Source organism: Schistocerca piceifrons, chromosome X (genome assembly GCF_021461385.2).
Source record: "Schistocerca piceifrons isolate TAMUIC-IGC-003096 chromosome X, iqSchPice1.1, whole genome shotgun sequence".
NCBI lineage: Eukaryota > Metazoa > Arthropoda > Insecta > Orthoptera > Acrididae > Schistocerca > Schistocerca piceifrons.
In genome coordinates this window covers 736,808,352-736,821,182 of record NC_060149.1, presented here as the reverse complement: position 1 = coordinate 736,821,182, position 12,831 = coordinate 736,808,352, and the positions used below count along the sequence as shown (strand labels likewise).

Sequence of the window (12,831 nt, the reverse complement as noted above, 5' to 3'; positions counted from 1 at the left end):
TGAAGTCTAAGGAAGTGCTATAAAAAACATTGCTTACATCCATATTGGTGACTGCATCACAGACTTGGACCAAGAGAAAAGTAGAGTAGAATCCAAGTCAGTGAACTGAAATCTCTAAGGTGTATGTTATGGAAAACTAGGATAGGCAGTCTGAAAAATGAAGATGCTAAGAAAGAACTTGGACTAGAAAGGTTGAATGATGAAATTGAGAAGAGTAGGTGAAAATGGTTTGGGCATGTAAAGAGAATGGAAGATGTAAGAATACTAAAATGAATGATGGAGGCCAAGTTTGAGGGCAAGAGGGAGACCCAGAGCAAAATGGATTGATTCGATCTAGACCAGTTAAGGAGTAAGTAGTCTGGACTGTAACTAAACAGTTATAGAAGAAAGAAGAAGAAGAAGAAGAAGAAGAAGAAGTGGTGGTGATGGTTATGATGAAAGTACCATAAATATCCCAACCTGCCCTGATGCTGGATAAAGGGGAAAGGCAGGCAACAGTGATGTATTGAAGTGTTCTCTAAAATATGTTGTGTGCCTTATGCGAGCATCATGTTAATCTTGCAGTAGTTCTGTGTACAAATGCAAATTAATGTACTTCCATCATTTCATTAGCAAATCATATATTCATTATAGAGAGAGCTGCTTTCGTGCTACTTTTTGACAGTAAAACCATTCCTAAATTTCATACTTTTTTTTTAATCATGTACATTTAAACAGTCATATCAAATTATTCATGTAACTAATTTTTATCGAGTAAGATAGTCAAATTGAAAAACAATTCTATTGATGATTTTTGTGTATGAAAATTGTGCTTCTTGCAGTGGAAACCCTTTTTGTTTTCATGTTGAGACATTTTGTCTTCATTTCAGTATGATCATTATGGAAGTCATTACGAAGAAGTTTATCACCATCAGGGACAAAATATGGAGCTATCACATAGAAATATTGCTTCCCATGGACAAGTTAACTCATACAGTCCAGCCAGCACATCATTTTATAAAAAAACTAGTTCTTCTGAAGAAAAGTTCAGGTGCCCTTCTGAGCGGTCTATGTCATATGTATCAAAGCAGCGGAAGTCTGGTCACATGGTAAGTGAAACCCTATTCAAAATAATATTTCCCTTTGTAGTTGCAAAGGGTGTCAGTTTGGATATAAGTTCTTGTGATGATATGGTATGATGTAGTACCATTAGTGTCAAAATTTTTGTAACCAAATTATAAGGCAGAGAGGAAGGGATAGTATGTGCATGCTATTTCACATTTTCTATCTCCATTTGCTACATGGTCAATAGGTAGCTTAACCCATAAGTTCCTTAAAACTGTTACGGGTGGTAAAGCTATAAAAAGTTGAACTTGAAGTTATGAGCATCAGTGAATACCTGCACGGATAGCCAAGCATGCGAAAACACCCACTTCCCGGACATGTTCAAGTACATCAGCTCTGGATCAAATCCTCCTTGTGTGTTAATGACTGGGACCGGTGTGCCAGCTAAATTGGATGTGGTTTTTAGGCAGTTTTTCACATCCACTTATGTAAATACTGGGCTGGTTTCCATGTCCCACCTCAGATGCACTATGCGCAAAGAATTTGAAAAACACTGTCACATTTGATCCTGCACAGATAGAAGAGGTACACAGATTCCTCCGTGGCAGGTCACCAGCAGTAGCTTCAAAATGCCTTCTGGAGTGGGACTGCATCACACTGAAAGCCTGTATAAAGGTATGGTGTATTCTCCATGAAACTGGAGTGGTACTTTACCAATCCCAATCTGACATTGGCTGGTTAAAGGGCACTGGAAAGGAAGGAAGGAAGCACCAGTGAAATCAGAAGCTTCCAGATCAAATCACCAGAAGTAGACTGAAGAAGAAAAAAAGTTGGTTTAAGAAAAGAAAATACAAGTATAAAGGCATCAGTAGATTTCTGACCTTTCTTTTTGTGTTAATGAAACTTTGACACTGACAGCTGACATTATAGAATTAACATTGCTGTTGAATAATGGATAGTATGTTTTGAGTGACCCATTGTTCCCATGGTCTCGTGGGCATACACATTGGCAGCAAAAACATAGGTCTTACAATAGAATAATGGTAATTTGCACATCTCTCACAGCAATCTTGAGTTCACTGTATGGATCTCAATTTAAATGCCAAGATACAGACAGTGTCAGGAGCAGTTAAATGTAATGCTCAGACCTTTGCTAAAATCATATAATTTTGTGTACTACTCTGACATAATGACCTTGGTTTTGTTTATTTATATATTTATTTTTGATCTAGTCACACTTTGGTTCAGTTGAGGACTCTGGTGTCAACCTTAAGATGAACTCCCATTTTAATACAACTTAAAAATGTGTGAATTGAGAGATAGAGTTGGTAACCTAGGTGAGTGAGAAAAGTAATACGAAAACTGAAGGAACTTGAATCGTATGACTGATATGAATAATACAAAATGTATTTTGTACTCAGTTGAATAGCGAAAAAGCCAGAGTTCAATAAAACAATGGAACAAGTAAAGACAGCTCTTCAGAATAAGACTTCAAGCAAATCAACTTAATTGCCGCTTTTAATGTACTGATTTTGTTAATAATATAAAAACAAGCAATGCTTCCTTTTGTAAATGTTCTGTGACATGGTGGAACATTGTGTGTCACAGGGAATGGGGACCTTGACTTGACCACCCAGATCATGAGGATGGTAAAAATCTCTATTAAAAAGAACCTCAATCTCAAGGTGTGCTGCACATCATTGAGATGCATGAATGTTGAGGTAGAACAGTTGTTTGTGAGCAACCTGTAGAGAAACTGCCACAGCCCAGTTGTATAAGGCTTACTCATGCAAGAGGGGCTCTGTGTGAGTGGACCCTTCCTTACATTCCTAGCTGCTCATGAGACCAAGGTGGAATCCTTGAAATTTCTTCTCCTCCTCCCAGTGGAATGGGTGGGCTACTGGTAGGTAATAACACTCAACCTAAAAAGAGGGCTTGTGCAGTCCTCCAGACTCAGAAATATTTCATAGTTCTAGTGTATAATGTAACAGAATGGATGCTGGTACTCAGAGTATGTTCTTATTAGTTAAAAGGAAAGAGGGGAGCTTTGAAAATGCCACACATTTTTACATTCAAAAGAATTGAGGGGATTGCAGGTACATTAAAATCTGTTAAGTGGTTGCAAAATGGGACACAGTTGGTCAGAACCTAAAGTTCTGAACAAGTGACAAACCTGCAGAAAGCCCTCAGGGAATACACCATTGAGAATGAGCTTGATGTCACCTTCAACTACAGCAAAGATGTTTTGACATGCAGGGATCTGGTGGACATTCCCGAAGATGAACTTAAAATTGAATAGGCCCGAGAAGTCATTGTTGACATCCAAAATATAATGAAAAGGGTAGATGGTGATCTGGTTAAGTCAGACTCACTTATACTTACTTTCAACACCATAAAACTACCAGAGCATGCCAAGGCATGTTACCTACACCTAAGTGTATGGCCTTATGTCCCCAACCCAATTTGCTGTTTCAAATGCCAGCACTTTGGGAAGAAGTCAGTTGTGGTAAGGCTGCTCATGAAGCAGTCACTTGTTCATCTCCTTTGAAGTGTCCGAATTGCTCTAGGGATGATCTTGTTGGGAGTAGGGACTGGAGTGTATATCTTGAAGAATGGAATATACAAGAGTTTTAAATTATGAACTACATCCTATTTGGTGAGGCCAAAAAGTTGCATGAGGCATTTATGCCCCCCACGCTTGCTACATCCTTTGCTTCTGTTCGTAAATAGCCAGTTCAGAAGACTGATGCTGCTACAGAAATGGAGAATGCTAGTGTCAGCACTAGTACTGTATGTGTCAATGCTTTTGTGCTGACATAATGGAGCTCCCTGGTTGAATCTGGTCCACCACTGCCATTACCAGTTTTGCAGCTGTGGCTCCAAAGCCTCCCCAAGCAAAAAAAAAAATTGAAGTCAAAGGCAGAGATTCAACTGCTAACAGAGATGGGAGGTAAGCAGTCTAACAGTGCTGATGTCACTCTCTCTAATGTCTTTCATGATTCATCTTCAGAGATGATGGACATTGATGTTGGCTTGATGCACTGACCTCACTCCAAGACTAAGCTTCCAGCCACTACAGCTCCACTCCACAGCAGAATGATAGCGTGAAAGGGCTACCTCCATGATAAATGGCTCCTGTACTATAGTGGAACATTAGTGGTTCGGAACGTGTGCAGAGGAACTGAAACTCCTAGAACAGGAACATCCCATGTGCTTGTGTTCGTAGGAAATGTATTTTAAAGTGTCTGATGCCCCCTCAATAGTGCACACTACTCCTCTGCTCTCCCCCTGGCTACTGGCCTGCATGCAGTTGCAGTTGAAATTTGTGTGTGTCAGAGAATCACTGTTATCTCACTGTACTTATCTCCACATGTGATAGACTATGAGGATCTCACAAATCTTATAGAACAACTTCTCTGACCATTTCTTCATTGCCTATCATCTTTTGTGGGGCTCAACCTCTCCTTGCCCTCGGGATTGTGTTTCGGAGTGCCTTATGATATCAGTGAGCTGTGCATCCTCAGCACAGGCACCCCCACTTGTTTGTGTGCTGCTGCTGCTGCTGCTGCGTCACCCTCAACCATTGACCTCGCTTTCTGCTCTCCAGCTCGTGTCAACTTTTTTCAGTGGGGAGTCACTGATGACGTTGATTCCAGTGATCACTTTCCATTCTGGATTCACCGACTGGATGGAGCTCTCCCTCTTGTCATCCTAGGAGGCCACCTGCCCCTTGGTGGACTGATCAGTGCTGCTCAGTAATCCGTGGAAGTCCTGCAGCTCTACAATGGTTCAAGTGTTGCCCAATGGTGGAAAATCCCACAGTCTTTCACTTCTCAAGGGCAAAGGCTTGACGCATCATCAAGAAGAGCAAGAAGAGGTCATGGCAAGTGTTCCTGGACTCTCTCAACTGTTACACTACTTCTATTACAGTATGGAAAGCAATCAGGATGATTTCCAGTAAAGGCAGTCGGTTACCTGTATTAGCATTGTTGAAACGAGTGTCTCTCCTACAGTGTTCCTTGTTAGTCGATGATTTTAATCCTTATTGTCATATTATTAATTTACCTGAACTGTATATGTGGAACATCAACCCCCCCTTTTAAAGACTGTGAGGGGTTTGGGCCTCAATTTTGACTGTTAACTCTAGTGGTTACCACACCTGAAGGACCTGAAGGCAGGGGCTCAGAAGGCACTGAACATTTTGAAACACCATAGCCACATGTCTTGGGGAGCAGGCAGTGCATGTCTACTCCAGTTTTATAGGGCTTTCATCCGAATGCAGCTGGACTGTGGGTGCACAGTGTATGGGTCAGTGAGGCCTTATTACCTGAAGACAATTGATGCTGTACACCATGAGGGGATTAGGCTCATGATAAGTGCTCACAGGACCAGCCCCATACCCAGTCTCTATGCTGAGGCTGGTGAACCACTACGTATGATTTGACAGCAACTCCTCATGGTGCATCAGGAGTGCACATTCCTCGCTACTTTGAATTCATGAGTATGCCATACTGTTGCCCTTCCAGCTGTGGAATGCCTCTTTACAAGATGTCCGTTGACAATGAGGCCATTTGGGATTTGCATAAAGTGTGTGCTGTAGTCGCTTCGTGTGGGGCATGTACAGTCTCAAATCCAGGGTTTTAACTGACTACAATCCTGGTTACTGCATACTCCCAGAGTAATTTTAGGTTTAGTGCAATACAGGAGAGATTGCACTCCTGCTTCTGTTTTGAATATAATATTTTCTGACATTTTAAATAGCACCACAAATATGTAGCTTTATTCACAGTAGAGTCTAAACAGTGGGATTCCATTAGCTGCTCTGTTGTTTACCATTTTGTGCCCTAAGGATTCACCTATGTTGAGAATTCACTGTATTTGATGCTGAATTATCTGTGATTTTGGCAGCACTGGAGCAGAGGAAATGTGCCTGTCTGCTAAATTCCTCATCTTTTCAGACTCGATGAGTGCCCTTCAGCCCCTGCAACACTTGTATCCAGTCGCCAAAATAGTCAAGGATATTCAGGATGGGAAAGAGGTGTTTTCTGCTGGGTGCCAGGACACATTGTATTGCAGGGAATGAAAGGGTGAATGCAGCAGCCCAGGAAGCTTGTCATGATCCACAGTTAGTTCAGTGTACCATCCCTCTGCATGTTATCATCTCACTGTCGAGGTACCAAGTCACACATCGATGGGAAGAGAAGTGGCTGGAAGTCACAGACAATAAGCTTTGCCCAATAGGGAATGCAACACGGCTGTGGTGTACATCTTTTCAGCCACCCAGCTGGGACAAGGTCCTCCTTACTCATCTTCACATAGGCCCTAGCCCGATGATGCATGGCTTCTTGCTCTGGTGAGAGGATCCTCCAGTGTGTAGTGCTTGTGGTGTACAGATCGTTGTGCACCATGTTTTATTAGACAGTGTTTTATTTTCAGACCAAAGGGCAGCAGCAAATATGTAAACAGATCTGACCTTTATTTTAAGTGACATTTAATGAATGTGGTGAGAGTTTTAAGGTTTTGTGGTATGTACAGATTGTTTCCCAAGATTTTATGGAGATGTTCTTAATATGTTAACGGGGTGTGTTTTGTAAGTGGTCAACCACTTGGATTTCCCAGTTCCTTTCTTTTAGCTCCTCTGCTGTTTTACTTACATTTTGAACCCAGATATAGCAACTTTCACCCTGTCCCTGTAATCTTAAGGTGTGTGTGACAGAGATTTTTTGGATTAATGTGAATGAAATTGTAAGTAGGCTGTTTAGGTTTTTGTATTGGTAGTGCTAGCTCTGTATGAAAATCACTGGCTGTGCTGTGTGCAGTCTGTGGCTGGTTGGCATTGTTGTAATACTCGCCATTGTAGCGTTGGGCAGTTGGCTGTTAACAGCGCATAGCATTGCGCAGTTGGAGGTGAGCCGCCAGCAGTGGTGGATGTAGGGAGAGAAATGGCGGAATTTTGAAATTTGTAAGACTGGATGTCATGAACTGGTATATATATTATGACTTTTGATGACTATTAAGGTAAATACATTGTTTGTTCTCTATTAAAATCTTTCATTTGCTAACTATGCCTATCAGTAGTTAGTGCCTTCCGTAGTTTTAATCTTTTATTTAGTTGGCGGTAGTGGCGCTCACTGTATTGCAGTAGTTCGAGTAACGAAGATTTTTGTGAGGTAAGTGATTTGTGAAACGTATAGGTTAATTTAGTCAGGGCCATTCTCTTGTAGGGATTACTGAAAGTCAGATTGTGTTGCGCTAAAAAAAAAAAATATTGTGTGTCAGTTTAAGCACAGTCATGTATAAATTTTTCTAAGGGGACGTTTCAAAATTGAATGAGTGTCATTTTACAGATTTCCTCCTCACTTTATGAGAACAATTTTAGCCATTTTATCCACATTTGTTTGTTTCTTTTAATATGCACACTGATTATATATCGGTAAGACAAATATAGCGAAGTCAGATTTTAAACCACAAGATATTTCCAGGGGCGGATATGCACTGTGACCACAATTAAATTGGTTGCGAACTGTATATTAAAACTGAAGGAATTGCAAAAATGTAGGAAATTACGGATATGGGACTTAGATAAGTTGAAAGCACCCAGAGGGGTTGTTGAGAGTTTCGGAGGATGCATTAGGTAGTGATAACTGACACGGGGGAAAGGAATGCAGTGGAAGATGAATGGGTGGCTTTGAGAGATGAAGTAGTGAATGTAGCAGAGGATCAGATAGGGAAAAAGACAAAGCCTAGTATAAATCCTAGGATATCACTGGAGATACCGGCTTTAAATGCTGAAAGAAGAAAATATAAAAATGCAGCACATAAAACAGCTGAACTGGAATACAAACATCTGACAAAATGAGATGGACAGGAAGTGCAAATTGGCCAAAGAGGAATGGCTAGAGGACAAATCTAAGGATATAGAAGTATATATAAGTAGGGAAAGATAGAACAGAAAAATTAAGTCTTTTGGGGGAATGAGAAACAGCTGTTCGAATGTCAAGAGCTCAGATGGGAAACCAGTACTTTGCAAATGAGGGAGAGCTGAAAGATTGAAGGAATATATGGAGGGGCTACATGAAACATATTAACTTGAAATTAGGATAATTAGAAAGGGAAGAGGACATGATGAGATGCGAGATACGATACTTTGAGAATAAGTTGACAGAGCAATAAAAGACCTAAGTCGAAACAAGGCCCCTGAAGTAGATAACATTCCATCAGAACTACTGATATCCTTGGGAGAATTAGCCATGACAAAACTATTCCATGCGAGTGCATTCTTTCTCACCAAATTTCATATATGAAGTCTTCACGGGTTGTCAGCCGAGTAGTGTCGTTGTCTCGTAGCAACATTTTGATGGAATGCGTCTCCCATCATCTTCAGGCGAAGTGTCGGGGTATCGTCAGTTGCGGGCTTATATCTCTGCTGGACCGATCTCCGCTTCCCGCTGTCGGCCAATCACGCCCCCGCGGAATCGCCCGATGCGCCTGGATCGGCTGGTGGTGGGGGGGACGCATGCACGGGGTTCGAGTCCCAGCGTCCATCTCTGTCTGCTCCGTCCGCGGCTCTTGGTGGAACGGAACGTTCTTCTCTGATTTTCCTGATTGCAGGCTCCCAGGCTGTGCTGAGATGGTGACCACTGTCACGGTTGATTAGGTTGTTGTGTAACTGTATTTCTATGGAATCTTTGATTACTGAGTCCCAAAATCCGTTTGTACTGCATATTTTCTTTGTGTCCCGAAATCGAAGGTGTGCTTCTCGTCAATACTATGTTCTGCCACAGCAGATTTGTTGATCTGACCCAAGCGTACATGCCTAATGTGTTCACTGCGGCGCTGTGAGATGCAATGCTGTGTCTGTCCTATATATTGCATCCTACATTCGCGTCCAATCTTGTACACACCTGATGCCATCAGACCTAGTGGATCCTTGATTGAACCAAGAAGGTTTTTGATTTTTCCTGCTGCGTGGAAAACGGTCTTCACTTTATGTTTCTTGAGAATTCTCGCGATCTTGGACGTCGGAGGACCCGCGTATGGCAAGAACACACAGCCCATTGCTTCGTCTTCATCCAGTCTCTCTTCTCTCTTCTTGTGGTCGGTCTTCAGAGCTTTCCTTATTTGTGTCTCACTGTATCCATTTTTCTTGAAGGTGTCCTTCAGGTGTTGCAGTTCTCCTGGCAAACTTTCCTTATCGCAGATGGACCTGACCCTGTGCACTAAGGTGTTGAGTACAGCATTGCGTTGCACAGGGTGGTGGTAGCTATTGGCGTTAAGATAGAGGTCCGTGTGTGTTTTCTTTCTATACACTGCGTGTCCCAGCGTGCCGTCCATGTTTCTTGTGATCAGGATATCCAGAAAGGGTAAGCTTCTGTCCTCTTCTATTTCCATGGTAAATTTGATATTTCCATGTATGCTGTTGAGGTGTTGATGGAACTCTAGCAGTTTGTCCCTGCCATGTGGCCATACTACAAAGGTATCGTCAACGTACCTGTAGAAGGCTTTTGGCTTGTGTTTAGCAGTGTCCAGTGCTAGCTTTTCGAAGTGCTCCAGGTATAGGTCGGCTATGCCTGGTGCTAGGGGGGAGCCCATAGCTACACCATCTATCTGTTCATAGAACTTCCCACCACACTTGAAATAGGTGGTGGTTAGAACATGGCGAAAGAGCTTTATGATATCCTCCTCAAAGTGTTCTTCGAGTAAAGCAAGGGAGTCTTCTATTGGTACTCGTGTGAATAAGGATGTCACATTAACCCGCCGACATATGGTGTTGCTAAGCATTTATCACAGATGCTAAAACCCTTGGTGGGTTACGGTCCACACCATGTGAAAAACTCGGCTAAGTTTGTGAAAGTACTACAGGGAATGCAGCTGGAAAATGAAGACCTACTAGTCAGCTTCGCGCACGCGTCCCCCCCCCCCCCTCCCACCACCACCACCACCGGCCGATCCAGGCGCATCGGGCAATTCTGCGGGGGCGTGATTGGCCGGCCGCGGGAAGCGGAGAGTGGTCCTGCAGAGATATAAGCCCGTGACCGACGATATCCCGACACTTCGCCTGAAGATGATGGAGACACATTCCATCGAAACGTTGCTATGAGACGACGACGCTACTTGGCTGACAACCCGTGAAGAATTCATATATAAAAACTATTACATTTGATGCCCAAGATGTATGAGACAGGCATAATACCCTCAGACCTCAAGAACAGTGTAGTAATTCAAATTCCAAGGAAACCAGATGTGACTCGTTTCAGTATTACCAATATATCAGTTTAACAAGTCTGACTGCAAAATGCAGACATGAATTCTTTTCAGAAGAATGGCTTCAGGGAAGATCAGTTTGAAGTGCGGAGAAATTTAGGAAGATATTAGGCAACACTGACCCCATGGCTTACCTTAGAAGATAGGATAAGAAAAGGTAAACCTATGTTTATAGCAGTTGTAGATCTGGAGGGAGCTTTTGAAAATGTTGACTGAAATACACTCTTTGAAATTCTGAAGGTATCAAAGATAAAATATGGTGAGCAAAAGGTTACATATAACTTGTACAGAAATCAGATGGCAGTTCCGAGAATCAAGGGGTGTGATAGTGTGAAAGGGAAACACTGGTTGATAAAGGAGTGAGACAGGGGTTTAGCCTATCCCCAATGCTATTCAGTCTGTGCACTGGGCGAGCAGTAAAGGAAACCAAAGAAATTGTTTGGAGAAGGAATTAAAGTTCAGGGAGAGAAAATGAAAACTTTGAGGTTGGCCAAAGACATTGTAATTATATCAAAGACAGCAAAGGACTTGCAAGAGCAGTTGAACAGAGTGAACAATGCCTTTAAAAGGTAAAATAAGATCAACAACAACAACAAAATCAAAACAAGGATAATGGAATGTAGTTGAATTAAATCAGGCAGTGCTGAGGGAATTACATTAGGGAGCAATACACTAAAAGTAGATGAGTTTGTTATTTGGGCAGTAAAATAACTAATGATGGCCAAAATAGAGAGCATATAGAACATAGACTGGCAGTGATAAGAAAAGCATTTCTGAAGAAGAGAAATTTTTTAACATCAAATGTAGATTTAAGTGTCTGGATGTATCCTTGTATGGGAGTGAAACATGAATGATAATCAGTTCAGAAAAGAAGAGAAAAAAGCTTTTGGAATGTTGTTTTACAGAAGACTGCTGAATATTAGATGGTTAGATCATGTAATCAATGAGACAGCACTGAACAGAAGTGGAGAGAGAAGAAATTTGTAGCACAACTTGACTAAAAGAAGGTATTTGTTGATAGAACAGGTTCTGAAACTTCAAGGGATCACCAATTTAGTACTGGAGGGAAGTATGGTAAGCAGGTTCAAAAGGGTCCAGGTTGTAGTAGTCATTCAGAGATGAAGATGCTTACACAGTGTAAAGTAACATTGAGAACTGCATGAAAGCAGTCTTTGGACTGAAGACAACAACTAAAACTAAAACAATATCACTAGTATTTTATGTTTAGTTCCAACATTTAGTTGTCACCTGAGAATGGCCTATGATACTGAAAACTGCTTCGTGCGTTTATTTTTGATATTAAAAGGCTGAATACCATAACTCAGCAACCAAACTTGAACTATTCTTCATAAAATAATACCAACCCCCCCCCCTCCTCCTCCTCCTCCTCCTCCTCCTCCTCCTCCCCCCTCCAGGTGACAAAAATCATGGGTCAGTGATATGCACATATGCTGATGATGGTAGTATCGCATACACAAAGTATTAAAGGGCAAGGAATTGATAGAACTATCATTCGTACTGAGGTGATTCATGTGAAAAGATTTCCGACATTATAATGGCTACATGATAGAAATTCACAGACTTTGAATGTGGAGTGGCAGATGGAGCTAGAAGCATGGAATTCAGTATTCAGAGATCCCCAGTGTCAAGAGTGTGCTGATAATACCAAATTTCAGGCATTTCCCCTCACCATGGACAGTGCAGCAGCTGGCAGCCTTCACTTAATGATTGAGAGCAGCAATGTTTCCATAGAGTTGTCAGTGCTAAGACAATCAACTCTTCATGAAATAACTGCAGAAACAGCACGACATTGCATGTTGCGCCTCCTCTGGTCTCATGACCATATCAGTTGGACCCTCTGCGACTGGCAAACTGTGGTCTCGTCAGATGAGTCCCAGTTTCAGTTGTTAAGAGCTGATGGTAGGGTTTAGTGTATGGCACAGACACCACAAAGCCATAGAGCCAAGTTGTCAACAAGGCACTGTGCTAGCTGATGGCTGCTCCATAATGGCGTGGGCTGTGTTTACACAGAATGCACTGGGTCCTCTGGTGCAACTGAACTGCCCATCAATTGAAATGGTTATGTTTGGCTACTTGGTGACCATTTGCAGCCATTCATGAAACTCATGTTCCCAACAAACATTGTCATGTCACTGGGGCACAGTTGTTCGCGATTGGTTTGAAAAACATACTGGACAATTGGATTGAATTATTTCGACACCCGGATTTCCTGACACAAATTCCATCAAACATTCATGGTATGTAATTGAGAGGTTACTTGGACAGCTATAGAGGCAGCATGGCTCAATATTTCTGGAAGGGGCTTCCAGCGATATGTTGAGTCCATGCCATGTCAACTTTTTTTGCACTACACTGGACAAAAGGAGGTCCAACATGAGATTAGGAGGTATCTCATGACTTTTGTCACCTCAGTGTGTAATTCAAATTTTATTGTAATTTCCCAAATTAAAAAGTTTCTTTATTGCATGTAAACAAAATTTATTATGCAAAGTATGTTTGTTT

General features: G+C 41.8%; 1 protein-coding gene across 1 annotated transcript in view; it reads left to right on the top strand.

Moving 5' to 3' along the window:
* LOC124722743 overlaps positions 1 to 12,831 on the top strand; it is a 297,887-nt gene that overhangs the window by 270,302 nt on the left and 14,754 nt on the right. The window contains exon 10 of the mRNA XM_047247884.1: positions 870 to 1,088. Within this exon, the coding sequence (XP_047103840.1) occupies positions 870 to 1,088 (219 nt within the window). The remainder of the gene's footprint in view (positions 1 to 869; positions 1,089 to 12,831) is intronic.